The 16593-nt window shown below is 34.5% G+C and overlaps 1 protein-coding gene across 1 annotated transcript in view; it reads right to left on the bottom strand.

Annotated features, from left to right (window-relative positions):
• Positions 1 to 16593, bottom strand: part of LOC110378484 (uncharacterized) — a 77538-nt gene that overhangs the window by 11674 nt on the left and 49271 nt on the right. Inside the window, exons 3-4 of the mRNA XM_064042485.1 lie at positions 5250 to 5427; positions 2302 to 2441 (exon numbers count right to left, since the gene is read on the bottom strand). Of these exons, the coding sequence (XP_063898555.1) occupies positions 2302 to 2441; positions 5250 to 5427 (318 nt within the window). The remainder of the gene's footprint in view (positions 1 to 2301; positions 2442 to 5249; positions 5428 to 16593) is intronic.

The following is a 16593-nucleotide window of genomic DNA, read 5'->3' as shown; positions in this document are numbered from 1 at the left end:
TGAAATGAGAATTATATTGAATTTGATATTGTAGTTTAGTGCATAGATTGGAAAGTTTTATCGAAGTTTTGATTAATAACGAGACCCTTAGCTTTGAGTGTGGCAAATAAATCGATTGAGCAGAATGTGATTGATTTTAAAATGACAAGGATATTTAAGATTTTATTAAATATTTGTTCATCGAAAATCCACTTAGACTGATGTCTTACTTAATGATTTTTTGAGCCAACAATGCACCAATTGATAGACAGCCAAACGGGTGATACTTTTAAGTTACGGTGTTTTCAGTTTTATCAAAATAAGAAGATGAATTAGAATGAAATGTAAATTGAAGCAGAAATATAAGAATGCTATCTAATGTAGAAAAATCAAACATGAAACAAGTAATTACCTAAGTACCTAACCCAACAAGTCAATACTCCCGCAAAAGGCTTACAAACAAAAATAAAACATCTTCAGTACATAATAATGCCATGTACAAAGAAAGAAGACGTATCAAATAAGGCTATCATGAAGCAATAAGCTTGTTACGCAGCTGTCTATGTATCGCGCTCAATATCCTCACAGCTAGAGTTTAAAATCATTTTATATGTGATGTAACGTGGTAGGTATTTACGTCTTTCTTACTGCGCCGAAGGAGATAAAATAAAACGTATGATACTTGTGTAAGAAAATTATAATTTTACATTTGTGTCTGACAGCTGGGATGAATACGGATTATTCTTTGCCGATTTCTGAGACTTGGACTTATGAGAACAATTTTGACAACAGTCTTTAGCTTTTCGCTAATTCATATACCTAAATAAGCACTGTTTTTTAAGCCGCTTCTAAAATTGATTGCTTAATTCTCTAAGGCAAAGTTGAAGCACATGCTATATGCAATAGCCTGCAGTACTTAACGCTGCTGTAGAATATCATATCTACTACTGATTGCATACTCACAATCACAAAACACCATTCACCCCCTATTCTCAAAGTTAAACCTGGCAGTCAAGATCCCTCTCTTTAACAGAATCCTGCTTCAAAAATATATCACCAAAATTCTTTTATACGAAATCAAATAAACCAGCTTTCTGAACGTCGGGTCTGACAAAAGGCCATCGCAGACGCCGATACGAACCTTTGAAAGGAAAAATCGTTAGCTCCACAATAGAGACGAGAAATTAAAATAATTTCTAGCACAACAGCTTTGTATAGATCGTGTTATTTATTTGATAAATCTCTTCAAACTGCTTTTTGGGGAGTGACTGAGTGTCGGTACCTACAGGTGTTTTATTACATATATAGCTAGGTTTCACCCGTGGTTCCAGTCCAAAGGAAATTACTACCCGCATATGGATAAAAATATGCTTACATGCTTGTAGCCAAGTTTCACAAAATCCGTCCAGTAGTTTTAGCGTGAAGAAGTAACAAACATTCTCACACACGTCCTTACAAACTTTTGCGATTATGATTATGGGTAACTGGGCTCTAGACGGTAACATTAAAAGTTAAATATAGTATCTTCGGAACCCTAGATATCTGCGTGTAACAGTCGTCTATACCTATAAAGGGTAACCTAGAAAACTATCAAGAACACAAGAATAAAACCTATCCTACAATACCGTTGTGAAGAAGTACGAAATAAAAGACTAGTAGTGCTTACCTTTTATCGATTCGCAAGTAAATACGAGTACAGCTCTCAGTTCGTAAAGCTGAGTTTACAGGTATAACCATGAACGTGCTATTTATTTTATTGGAAACCTATAGCCGTTCTCGTTGAAAAGCTGACTTCGCCAGCTGATGTCAGTAAAATACCAAAGTATTATCTGAATTGTTGAAATTTTATATTTATTATTATTTACTTTAGATAGGTTTTATTTTTCACGAACGCGTTTATTTGGACGGATTTATTTTACGTTCACTGCAATTGATAATGGTGAGGTTTTTACGTGTTGTGGTTTGATCGTACATTGACTGATTTTGCGGTTTCGGTTTATGTATCAAGTGGCGTAACCGGATTTTAATAAATACGAATGGGAGTTTTTTGTTGCCTACGCTTTTACACCAAAATGTAATACGTATTGTGATAAAAACTTTGGATAGGTAGTGTAATGACGAAGGTAAAAATCAGGAAAGTAGATAGCTACTTTTTATCTGGGTGAGGAAAGAAGCTTTCACGAGATGCGCCTAAAACCGCTGACGGAGGCTTGCAGCTTATGCTTTTCAAGTACATACATGCTATTTAATTATGTGGTCCGAGTACTAGCTCCCTAAAACCCGACAACACTAGTAAGGCATACAAATAAGGAAACATCTTACCTCCTGCGGTTCTGAATCCACAAACCAGTCGATGGTTGCAGCCGGTAGGGAGTAGTCTGACGTGCAGTTGACGAGCGCCTGCTCTCCCACCTGCACCAGTGTGGGTAGACCCGTGATCAGGGGGTCGTATTCTGGCATCACTGTTGGGAGACATAAGTAAGTTAATATGCGATGGGTAAATGAGGGTTTTTTTAAACTTATTGATACTACTACAAACGTCCGCTTTTTCAACACTAAACACTTTTCAACTCATTTTGCGTGTAAGTAATTAAATAATTTGGATTTGTGTAATAACCACATTTTTGTAAACATAAAGTATCCTTCAGTGAACTTATTTATTGGAAAAATTAAAATTTATTTACACGAGCGGATTATGTCGTGCATCGGTTTTGGTTCTTGCAAATCTGTCGTGCGGTTCCAGGCATCAGCTTTCGAACCGTTTAAGTAATAATAATTTTAGTATTTAGTCACCAACTACAAAAAAACTTATCAATACAATGAGATCCATTTCAATTTGAAATAATACCTATCTAGGATCCTTATAAATTATGATTCGGTTTAACTAAATACTAAAGTGGACGGCTGGAGCCAGATCTCTCGCAAACTTTTAGCTCAACTGTTATTTTATTATAACGGGCTTAAAAAGGGTTTCCCAATATATTTTGGGTGGGTTACTCTGTATTATTTTCATGAAATTGTTTCCTTAATTATATTAGCCAATTATATTGGAATTGATGCAAACACGTGTGTGTTTGGGAGGTAAAGAAACGGTTCCCTTATTAAAGTTTAAACAAGTTTTTCTTGACTGCCGAACTCGATAAAAATTCTTGTATTCCCGTTCAAAAAAGCCTTAATGTTTCAGTAAGTACGTAGAGTATTCAGTGGTTTTTTGGTGAGTCCTTGTACTTGCACAATGTACAAAATCTCATTACCTAAGTATTTGTTCATGTGTGTGCCTATATGGAAATGGGTGTCACCTATTGATATACTGAGACAATAATTTTGTGTATTCACATAATGTGAACAGCCAATAATAGAATAGATATGCAATCATTTTTTTCCTGAAGTGAAAATCTAACACGCGCTGATACTGAAAATACATGTAGGTATTACAACTTTGACTGGAAGACTTTATTAAAATCTCTGAACTGTACAATTCTAGAAAAAAGTATATATCGAAAACTATATTTTTATCACTCGCATCACATGAATTCCAAGAAACACGTTTTTATTCTATTTCGAAATCATATTTTCGTTCGAAACGTCTTTGTCGAACTACATTGCTCTGTAATGTTAGATCCCACCCAAAACAAAAATGTGAAAGACTGCCAAGTTCGATAATATGGGAATGCTTCGCCTATAAAAGAAGTGAGATCTGAATAAGTACCAAGTTCCATACACATACCTCAGTTAAAAATAGTTACTTTTTAATGATGTTACTTGGCAAGTTTTCATACACCTTGTTATAAACCTACTAAACGCAATGAATCAAGTATTTAATTTTCTATTAAAACTTGCCAAGTAATCATCATTAAAAAGTAACTATTTTTAACTGAGGTATGTGTATGGAACTTGGTACTTATTCAGATCTCACTTCTTTATAGGCGAAGCATTCCCATATTATCGAACTTGGCAGTCTTTCACATTTTGTTTTGGGTGGGATTTCATTTATTTTTGTAAGGTTGTTTATTTTTTTTTTTTTCTTATGATGAAGTTGGTTAAAGAAATGTCTCATTTATACTATCTTTTAGATTTTTTAATATGCACTATGTTTCTTACAAAGAAATGAACTAGATTAACTATGACTAGATTTACCAACTGACTGACATGACATGTTATCATATATTATGTTCGTGGATCAAAGTTACACATTCGTTATTTTCGAAAGTGATTCACACTTGGCCGTTTTCAGATTTTTACTTTACTTTGACTAAATACAAACCTTTGTACCATTCGCAGATATATTATATAAATATAGATAAATTTAGTTCGTTTTAGTTCCTTAGGGGTATAAATTTACACCGGGTATAAAACACCTTCATTATTTTGAAACCGACTCACACTTGGCCATTTTCAGATTTTTCCCTTTACCTTGACATAAAGACCTACCTCCATGCCAAATTTCAAGTCAATACGACCATTGGAAGTGGTCTAGGTTTTTGATGAGTGAGTCAGTGAATCAGTCAGTGAGTGTATAGTAAAAATAGCGATTTTCTGACGTCAATATCTCAAGACCTACAATAGGTATATTAATGAAATTTTGTATTTTAGATAAGTGAGGGGGTCTCAACAGATAATAGAAATTTGATATGCGTAAATAAAATAGATTTTGAGTTACAGGGGGGTCGAATTTGGCCCGAAATGGTTCGTGTAATATAACCCACGGCCGGTGTGTCGCTTTTTTTGCTCGAACTTGGCGGACACACTGCCGTGTGTCTAGATTTAATACCATTGCCGAATTCTGCGGCCCTGGTACCATTACGCTCGCAGCCGATAATCTCCAGTATAAAACGAAGTTATAGGCATCGTGATGAGATAGATAATAATAATGCTTGGTAAAGCAAATCATATTTCGTCTGTAGGGAGTTATTATCTTACGTTGAATTGCGTGTTGATATAAAATTTTGGTTTTCTTGTTTATTGAATTGAGTTTTGTTTCGGTTTTAGGCCAGTTTTACTTTCGATATTGGGAGATAAAAATATTGGCACTTCACTGATTGATATTATAATCAATATTTTGAACACATCCAACAGTCATTGAATTTGTTTTTTTTAACTTTAAAGTTTTTTAGATAAAATCTTGAAATTGTTGAAACTAATACGTTTAGGTTTCTGAATTAATTATTAATGAGTACATTTAGGACAGTGAAAAAAGGTAATTAACTAATATCAACAAAAGAAAACGCAAGTACATTATCCAAAGTGAGGTACCAGGGCACCATACTTACCAGCCAGTGTCATATTAGCGGATCGCTTATCTACCGCGAACCGAGGTCCCTCGCTGGAGACTTCACACGTGTACTTCGCAGTCCCTCGCTCCGGCCTGACCGTGATCACACACGCCTCGGGGTCACAGGAGCTGTTCGTCACTGATATCTCCGTGCTGTTGAATGCTCGCGTTTCTAGCTGTGGACAAAAAAGAAGATTAGAAGAAGTAAAGTTAGGTTTTATTGGAATTTTGTTGGAGATAAAAGAAAGTCTTGCCAATAGTACTGTGTGTACTTACTGGGTCAATCTAAAAGAACTTTCTAGCTGTTGGCCAAAAATGGCGAAAATAGCTGGTAAGTTAGTGTTTAATTTGCCTCACTTCTGACTCATAGTAAAGGCTACCAACATAAAAGCTGGAGGCAATAAGATAACTTGGAATACTTTTATAGTATGGGAATATTGTGTGATAAAATCATCCCCCATAGATCAAATAGCTTAACTCCTCAAGATCCAAAAGCGATACGAAATAAAAAAACTTTGTGAAATTGTCGAAAGTTTTATTGGTCATAAGTTATCAGATCACATAGCCATCAGTAAGATCTATGGTCGAAATGGCCATGTGGCTTCTTGCCACGAATAGATCATGCCATTTTATTTCCCGCGGGCGTCGTTTGAGAAGATAACCCTTTCTCACACTTGAATTTTACGACTTTTGCGCGATGACAAAAAGCCAATATATCCTTGTTTGTATTTTGTGTGCATGGAGATTTTCGTCACCACTTGATAAAAATATCCAAAAAAAAATACAAAACATAATTTTATAGGTGCTAAATCCTTACACATTCTAGTTCAAGGGTTGACTGTCTGATAATCTTCATAATTTTCAGCAAAAATATATGGTAAAATGTTTACCGATAACGTTGAAAGATAAAATAAGTTCTCTCGGTTCGTAATGAGTTATTACAAAATAAACGTGATAACAGCTATCAACATCATAATCAAAGAGAAATACGTCTTACATTTTACTAACAAGATTATATCCAAGTCTACTTGTTCACGGTGGTGATAAATTATTACTAAAAGGTTCAAGTAAAGAGAAGGTAAGGTGGTACAACTAATTATAGCACCTTTTCAATGTTGGCTACGTAGATATAATAAAATACATCTCGTAGATTACCAGCTCGGCTTTTAAAAGCTGTTGAAAGGCGCTTGAGTCTTTCAGAGCTCTCATTTCGACCCCATTCCGTAAAATATTTCCTAGTCGCAGATTCAAAAGGTGGCCCATAACAGGTAAAACATTTAGTACTTTAAAATAATGTTTGTGAATGTTTCGCTTCCACGTTTTTCTTGTACAAACATGTTTTTGGGCGTGACGTGATGAGCAATTTCACGCAATGCGTTGCAGCCGGGAAAATGTGTGTTTTTTGTAGCTTTCCGTTTATTGAGGGTGTGTTTTTAAATTACGTGGAGAAATTCAAACGTTAACTACGGCGAGAATTTTTGATCAAAAAATGTGAAATGTATAGTGTGGGGAAACAAAAAATGTTGCTGTGAATAACTTTTTTTGGTGAAAAGGTTTTGTTTAAAAGTAATGAAATTTTTATATTTAACACGCGTGGTAGTAAACGTCTTTTATATGGTGCTGTAAATATGTTGTATCTAATAATATTATTATTTATGTAATACGCAAAATTACTGTATCTATCTAAAAAACCGTTTTCGACTCTAGATATTAACGGAAGATTTTACTAGGACATCAAAAAATATACTTCCAAGCAAAAGCTAAATACAAAACATAGGTACCAGTAATGTCATAAACCTGAAACTTTAACGGTTTCGGTACATCTGAGAAAAAACTTCCGAGAAAAAAGTCTAATCATATTAATATTATTCACGTTGGAGCACCTAGGGCTTTACAGGGCAGCTTATTTTGCGTATTTCGTTTTTTTGCCTTCCTAATGGTACCTAAGCTCTTTATGGCTTTGAGTTTAGATTACAGAAGAAGTAAAATAAGCGGATAGTCATATAAGATGGGTGGGTAGGTCAGGAGTTTTATTTAATTATTTCATCACAATGCGTGGATCACAATTAAATGTTCATTTACATAAGCGAGCCTCTTGATTTGAAAACTAATTTTAACTATGGGTTCAAAAGAACTAGAGTTGGTAATTTTACACCTAAGTTTGATGAATTATTATAATAAAAAAGACGGCTGACTATGTTCACAATTTTTATTTTTACCCACGACGGAACGGAGCAGGTATATGCGTTAGGGTGAGAGATGTGCGTTTGTGTGTTTGTGTGTGCGTTTGTGCAAAGTAATGTTCCCTCCTATCTTCTAAACTAATGATCTGATTTTGATGCAGTTTTCAATAACGTATTTGTGTTCGATGAGTTCATGTTCTTAGATAGGTGTCATGACTGTAACACACTAGAGGGCGCCACAATATTAGGGCAAAACAGCAAAGTAATGTTCCCTCCTATCTTCTAAACTAATGATCTGATTTTGATGCGGTTTTCAATAACGTATTTGTGTTGGATGAGTTCATGTTCTTAGACAGGTGTCATGACTGTAACTCACTAGAGGGCGCCACAATATTAGAGCAAAACAGCAAAGTAATGTTCCCTCCTATCTTCTAAACTAATGATCTGATTTTGAGACAGTTTTCAATAACGGATTTGTGTTCCATGAGTTCACATTCTTAAACAGGTGTCATGGCTGTAGCTCACTAGGGGGCGCCACAATTTTAGTGCAAAACAGTAATGTTCCCACCTACCTTCTAAACTAATGATCCGATTTTGATGCGGTTTTCAATAACGGTTTTGTGTTCGATGAGTTCATGTTCTTAGATAGGTGTCATGGCTATAACTCACTAGGGGGCACCACAATATTAGTGCCAAACAATGTTGCAATATAATCAAAACGTCTGATTACAATTCTGTTTTCATCAGCAATGTGTACGTGCTTAATGCATGTTCCCAAATAATAAAAATTACGCCAGTAACTCACTAGAGGGCGCTACAATATCAGTGCAAAATAATATTGCAATAACATATTATATAGACTATAATTCGTATATGCTCTCTAAAGTCTGAAATAAAATTAAGCAAAATTAAAAATTTTGAAAAACCCCCGACGGTAAAAATCTTATTGAAAAATAATAAAATAACTCAAAACCCCCGACTTAACCCAATTATATAGGAATAACCGTCGGGGGCTGCCTTTTCTATATGAAAATTCAATAATTAATTGAGTGTATTTTATGTCATCGTTAAACATCTACAATTCTTCAAAAATTGTATTCACGACACTAGGAATCCTTAAGCTGGTTTAATGGCAGCCCCCGACGGATATTCCTATATAATTGGGTTAAGTCGGGGGTTTTGAGTTATTTTATTATTTTTCAATAAGATTTTTACCGTCGGGGGTTTTTCAAAATTTTTAATTTTGCTTAATTTTATATCAACGTGTTTCAATAATATTTCACCTCTCTTCAATAATTTCAATAATCAAATTATATTTAGGTGTTATTAATACTTTGTTTGATCAAAACAAACCTGTTTGCTATCGCCTAAATGAAAATAAAATATCAAACTCAAACAAAGGTAAACTTAAAATTAATTAATTTATTATTAAAATCTAAATTCAGAATAAAATAAAATTGAATACAATTTCTAATATTCCCCGTTTATTTTGCGAAATGCGATAGTTTTATAAATCAAATGATTTAATTAGAATTTAGATGTAACTAGGTTTCAGGAGACAGAATTTATTCGAAAGGAGCGTCTTTTGAATTATAATACTTTCGTTGGCCTTAACAACGTTGCTAGGCCTTGGGCATTTGGCAAGCTTACTAAATGAGGCTTAGGCCGCGTTCTCATTTTGTCGTGACGACAGATAGTAGAGTAGTTTAAATCGTGTTTTAAAATAAATATGAACATCAAATTGAATTTTCTAAAAAGTTCAAAACCTGTGATTAAAGTGAACAACTTCAATCCAATAATAAATCAAAACTATAAGTGCCCTTACACACAGCCACATAAGAGCATTGATGTTTATTCGGCGTGACAAAATAATGGACTAACGTACCACGTTAGAACTGGAGTCGAGCCATAGAATGAAACAAAGTGCTCTTAAAGAGCTTTCAAATAACCTAGGTTTTGTGTAACACAGTACAGTTACCTATTCATTCAATAGATCTACGAAAGTGCCTACGGTCCAAAAAAAAAATCGGCTTGTGTTTAAACACCACCCAAAAAAGTACCTATTTTACTACCAAAAAAATTCTAAACGGTTACCAAAATGGATAAATGGTCACCAAATAACGTTTCCAAAAATATTATTAGATAAAACCATTTCTTCGTATTATTGACTACTAAAAAAATATATGTACGTCTTTAAAATACACTTTAGACCAAATATTATATATTGTCACTACTTAGATGTTACCAATTATGTAATACCATGACTCCTAATTTGGTCATTTTTGTTAGACTAAAAAAGCTAACGATCGCTTGAATATTTCCCAAATACCAATTAATATACTAGGGTTCCCAAACGTACGTCGCTTATTTATTGTTATATGAATTTTTGTGTAACTCAGTGAGTTTAAAATGTAAGCACGCAACATGCAGCACGCATGGCTTCTGTCACGGCTCTGGCGCTGCAGGGCTCCGGCGGTCCCATGCGAGCTTATCGTCGCTGATGGTTTTCACGCTCACCACCGCAGCTTCGGCTTGCTGGCCGGCTCGGCCGGCCAGCCTCAGCCGCGGCGGCGAGCCTTAAAACTACCTGCGCCTCAGCTCGCAGGCCGCCTCGCCCCTCCGCGCCTACGCGGTTTTGAATTGCACTCTAGGGGTAGGGCAGACAAGACTACGTGGAGTCGGTTTTGCAGCGATTCGTTTTCGACACTAACTTTGATTTTTGGTAGTAATATTAATTTTTTAGTTGGATAGAATTTGGTGACCATTAATCCATTTTGGGAACCAAAAATAATATTTGTGCGAGATATGCGATTTTTCTGATGTTATTTTATTTTTTTTGGATCATAATATTATATACTTTAGTGCCCTTTTAATAAAGTCAATTTATTTTTTTTGGAGTTGTTTATTTTATTTGGTGCCTCAGCTTAGAGTCTTAAAAATATTTTTGGTGACCGCCTAAATTATACCCAAAAAAATCAACATTATGTAGTATAACGCGTGGATAGTTTACCAATAGTTGAATATTCAGTTCACACAAACAAAGTTATTCAATCACAACCCAAAAAAACTAGAATGACCTGAACTATCAAAGATGAACGCTCAATAAAACATCGGAAGGCAACAGTGTTGCATTTACCATCGAACTACTACGCCAGTCTCTGACCGTGAGTGAGCCACTAAAACAGCGGTAAATAATTCACTCATGAATTACTATCCACCTATAATACACTGAATATACGCTAAATGTTATAAACCGTTTCAATTTTATGTTGCATTATGTTTGGCTGCTAAAATTAAAAAGGTTTATCTTTTTAGAGATATGTTTTGGAATGATATACACTTTATTTAATGATCGTTTCAACCAACTACGTGACTACACGTATGCAACATGATATAGATCCATACCGATTAAGTGATCAGTGAACCTGAAATATTCTTATTTAATGATGCGAAAGAAACTTTAGTCCACTGATTGAGTATTAAATCATTTTGATAATTTATTTTCTCAGACCCAAGTTAATCACTACCTTACCCTAGAAATACAATGAGTTCAAATAATTAAACTCTAATCCGCGAGCTGCGCGGCCCGCATCAGTTATATAATATGTAAACTCAATTACCGGCGTTTTCGTAATTTTTCCCGTATCCCGGGTCGGCTCGTTTAAAATTACGTTTTGCATATTTTTTTACGTGATCCCTCGCGAATTTAAATGACATTGCAGACGTTTTGATCTGTCGAGTCATTACTTCAGTGGGATTCAAAAGAGGGGGGTGGTAGGGGGAGGATTTAGACTTCAAAGTCGTCCACTTTTGTTCAATGTACTGCTTGCTTTGTCCTGGATATCTTGTTTGAAGTTCGGGTGTTAGGAATTGTGTTATTAAACTTGTGTAAGACACTTGAGGATTCTAAAGAAATAAAGGTGCTTTTGTGTGTTTTCTTCGTATTTTGGTGCAAGGTTTGAATAAAAAACATCAGAAGCGCTTTTTCAGAAGTTTAAAGCAAAGGTGTATCCATAAATAGGACTTCTATATTTTAAAAGGTGTCTGTCAAAGAGGCAAAATTAGAAATAGCGATCCTTTTTTTAAGTGTGCTAGAGACATAAAAATATAAACTCCTTTTTTACAGAATAATGAAATGAGTTTATTTTCAAAACGTCAGCTTTTACGAGTAGTATCATGTAAAATCCCTGAAACTTGTCAAAGTTATCCTGTCAACACATATTTTAGGTAAATTGCAAAACTTTTGTTTTAGAAACATTGAGAGAGCTCGACTAAGTTTACATAGTTTAATATTTAATTTCCGAGCTTCTGAGGCACGAGATATAAGCGAGTTTATTTCTTATTTAGCTACTGCTAGCGGATTCACTCGCGTTCTGAAGTCTTTGTTAAAACAATCACTTTACACACTCGATAAAAATACACTCAATGAAAGAAGAACAATTTATTATTGGTACGTTTGGTATGAGTTTTTGTATTGACTGATATTGTAAGTTTCTTTTAAAAATGTATAGCAATATAACACGTAGATTGTGTGTCAATGTTACTACGTACACTAAGAAATTTGGAGTACGAGTGGTAGACTATGCTAATTTAAACTTTTAATTACCCAAATATAGGTTATAATTAAAACATAGGTTACCTAAAAAGAGTTAACCAAAAATATAAAAACAGCTTAAACAAAGACCAAACACAGCCACTTTCTAACCCCATAAAACGTTATAACATAATTACTGTCTATTTTCCTCTGGCAACACCTGACTCCATTAACTAATTAAATTCGCCGCGAGCCTCTCAAAGTGTTGCCAACACGAATAAAAGGAAACTCGTTTAGTTTACAGTACATGGCAGGAACGAGGTAATAAGGGTAAGTAAAGTTGTGTATGAGCTGAATATGAGCAAAGATTAATTACAACTAATTATATGATTAAGAACATCATGTTTAATCGACCACTTAACTTCTTAATACACAAACAAATCGAGGCTAAAAATCTGTTTAGGCACTTCACACTGACCTCTATATTTGTGGTAAATATAGAGGTCAGTGGCACTTCATCACATTACGAACCATCTGACAGTAAATATTCACGCCTTCTTTTGTTTTCTTGACTTAAACCCATCATTTTCCTTCTTAAGCCTTTATGTACCAGGGCCGCGGTAATTCTTTCGAACAATCCCACAGCCCTTGCAGGCTTTGACCCTGGTGGGCCCCATTAGGTAAATATTCACTATTCAGGCAGACATAAAATAATAACGCAAAAACTTCATAACTAAATCATTATTAAATTTTTTATTAAAAACTAAAATATAAATATTTCAAACCATAACTACCTTTCATAATGTAAATAGGAGCTATAAAATTTAATCGCTACTATGAACATTTTGTATTAAACTTTGTACGGAACCGAACTGCGAATAAAGACGAGGTGGTTCATTATGCACGCCCACGAAGTTTGCCAACTATTGACGCGTTATTGTTATAAGACAAATATGATACTTGATGGGCCGATACCTGCCAACAAGATTTATATCAGAGAGTGAACTTTAAGTTGTATGCTTCGGACAGATTGTTGTATGACTTGGCAAATTGCTGTTTTTGATGGGTTAGAATGTAACTTTTTGTGTGTTCTTGAATGATTTAATATTAGGTAAGGTAGTGTGTCTTTACTTGTCTATATTTATATTATAAAATTGAGGAGTTTTTTTGTGCGTTTGCTTAAACGCATTAATCTGAGGAATAACTCTGAGAATAAACAATGGTAGACATTTACCGAGGAAAGAAGGCTACTTTTTATATGAGACACGGGTGAAATCACAGGCTGAAGCTAGTAGATATAACAATGATCCTTATAACTGAAAAAAATAAAAATCCAGAATTCTTTTCTTCTCTTTTTTCATTCGTAACTTCTTTCCAATTCCCTGAACATCTCGGAGACACCTTAAACCATTCCAATTTATATCCGCACAACAGAATAATCGGGATTCGTATTAAATAACGATATAGTTACGAAGTTGGATCGTTTCACGTTTTTAATGTGATTTTTATTCGGATAACGTGAATCGTAACGTGGGCCAAGTTTTAATGTATGGGAGTTACAGCTATCTCGACTTATTCAAATGGAGCCTGATGGTGGTTGTGATGCGATAGGCTTTTGCTTCTAATAGGTTTTTTTGTAGCCGTTTTTTCCTGCTTGCATTTGTTTCATTGCTAATACTATGTGTATGACTACATTGCTATACTATGCGTACTGATAGTCAGTCCAACTTACGCATAATCATCACTCTACCCTTTTGTTGTTGGTAGACATAACCTGTGTCCAACTTCTACATTTTACGTCACGATTTTTTTTCATCTGAAAGACAATGCCTGACACAAAGAAATACAAATGACAGTTAAAAAAATATATCAATTTTTAATTTCCATTGTCGATACTTCGTAACCAAAAAAAAATCTTTTGTGTCACTTTTTTTTTCTTTTATTTGTCAAAAAAGTAGTACTGCAGTCACTGAAGGCTCTATTTGTTAACCAGTGGACTGTCGGCAGCCAATATCGTATTTCCACATACCTGTAAACTTTCCTTTGCAAAATAAAGCTACGAGTGTATTTACCAGAAATCCTTTACAGAGGAAAATCCCGAAATATGTGCAGGCAGCCAGTTCAAAAGATTTTATTCCATTTAAACCACTTGTATGAAGTTTCACTGCACCCGCAGTTGTTGTTTTAGTGCAAAAAGATGGCGGAAAAAACATAGTTGGATTTTTTTTTAACGAACTTTTCCAAAAATAGACATTTACAACGAAAAGGTCTATGTTCCTGACGTTTCTGAAATATTAGTTAACAAAAAATTCATTCCAATATTTAATACGTCTTTTATTTATCATTTTACAAAACTACCGAAATAAAACATCACGGGAGAATTCGTATGTTAATAATAAACTCCCACCCGATTGTGTATTGACCTGAGTATCGAGATAGAAGCCGAACATCATCTGACATACAAACCAAAGCCGATTGAGTATTCATGACTGAATTATCTTCATTTTATTATCTTTGGCCTTTTTTCTTTGCCTTTGGAAACAGCTTGAATGATGTAGTATCCTATCATTGGAGCTGTAATAAAGTCGCTGGAATCTTTGAATAATTCTGGCTATTTCTTTGCTTGTAGGTATCCAATAAACTACCGAGTTTGGGCTCGTACATAAAATATTATATCTTCTTGTCTTAAAAAATGATGTAGAAAAGCCAATTTTTGGGTACCTATATAGAACGCTGGTTACAAAAGTTTCAAAGTAGTCTTAACACTAGCATTAGAAAAACAATTTCCCCACCCATTTTATATAACAAGACTTATACTAAGAGAATATCCTAAGAACACCTGAAAAAATACATAATATAAAATACTTTATATGCTGGAGACGAGCTCAGAATGTTTTTTACGCGAAAATTAGGCGAGCAACCGCGGGCTGCGACATTTTACCTCTATATTTATGCGCATAAGCGTGAAAAAATGACACTCATTATTCCTAGTTGTGCGCACAGTTTTATAGGGCGTGGCATTTGTCATAAGCGGTAGCGGGTTGGCAACTGAAAGAAAATTATTAGAAAAACTCAACCTTATCGCAAAATTTCTTTCTGAAACTTTATCTCATAGGTGACGCTGTTATTTACCACTTTTTGTTAAAATGTAGCAACATGACCAAAACTTGCATTTAACATTTACAGTATCTGATATTGCAGAGTTAAGAGATAACCATTTATCCAAATGTTTATAATACTAGTCGGCTTAAGCCTAAAATAAAATCCTTTTTGTAATTTTATGTTACGATATCTGCCAAAACCAATAATCTCTTTGTATATGTTTCGAATTTTGTCGTAGTTAAAATTAATTTTTCGTTTACATTATTTTAGCAAAAAGATACATATAAAAGGTGAATATAATATTCTTGATCATAACAATATTATTAAATGTAAAGATAAGAACCATTGCTGCGTTAAATAAAATTTAATTTGAAATAACAAACACCTTTATGTGTTTTCAAATATAAATTGTGAACGCTCCAATTGAAAATGCCTTTGTAAAATTTTAATTTGATTTCAAAGCTTTTTGCTTACACTTGTTAAATTCTTGTTTGAATAAATGCAAAACTCAGTATTTGAACTTTTATTGAATCTAGGAGTATAATATCATTTACTAATATTTAGAAATGCATAGATCTAACTAAATACGTTTGACAGCAGAATGCAGACTAGTAGTAATGCGGACAAGTACCTTCATTATTTTTCCTTCAACATTACACAGTAATATTAAGACATCTAAATTCATGAAAATCACTGAAACTATATTATTACATTCTAGGTAAGCAAAAACTGGCGAACTTCGGGAAGGCCTTCGTCGGCCGACACCAAGGCGACGAAATAAAAATTGTAAGTATGTAAAAAAATCTTTTTATTTCTCTGTCATTTGAAATCGCTACCTCTCATGCTTTGGACAGTTGAAACACACCGGGTAAGGCCATCGTTCAGAGGATCACACAGCGGATAGATATGACAGGCCAGCGATTTTTAACACGCTACAAACGCAAGAAAAGTACCACTAATTTGTCTGGTTTATACCTTAGAATGTGTGTCTATTCAGATATGAGGATTTGTAAGGAAGTGAACGTAGTATCATGTTTCATTCACGTGCAGGTAGCATGTAATATTCAGAGACATGTATGGGTGGGTAATGTTACGTACAGAGAAACTGAGAGCATTATTAACTATGTTGCCTGTCAAATACAGTACATAGATGAAGTTGTAGTGATTGTAAATTACTAAATTAATTGTTTCAGGTGAGCAGCGAGAAATCCTGGTAAGTTTGCATGTCAATCTAAAATGTATATAGCTACTGTATATTTATGAGCACGTAAGTGAAAGTGCGTTGCTTTCCTCCTTTACCTTTGATATGTGTTAATTTTAAAAGATATTTAGAAATCAATTGCACAATCTGATAGTGCAGCCTTTCTCTTCACTCACAAACCATATGTATCGTTGTGTATCTTGCCTTACGTTACCTTGCAACTCACACCGCCCCACAAACAGACGTGATGGGAACGAATCTATCGTGTATAGCGTTCATTTAAGAGCGCGCGAGTGGGCACATAGCACATAGGTATGGCTTT

The sequence above is a fragment of the Helicoverpa armigera genome, chromosome 2 (genome assembly GCF_030705265.1).
Source record: "Helicoverpa armigera isolate CAAS_96S chromosome 2, ASM3070526v1, whole genome shotgun sequence".
In the NCBI taxonomy this organism is placed as follows: domain Eukaryota; kingdom Metazoa; phylum Arthropoda; class Insecta; order Lepidoptera; family Noctuidae; genus Helicoverpa; species Helicoverpa armigera.
This window is presented reverse-complemented; position numbering and strand designations above follow the sequence as displayed.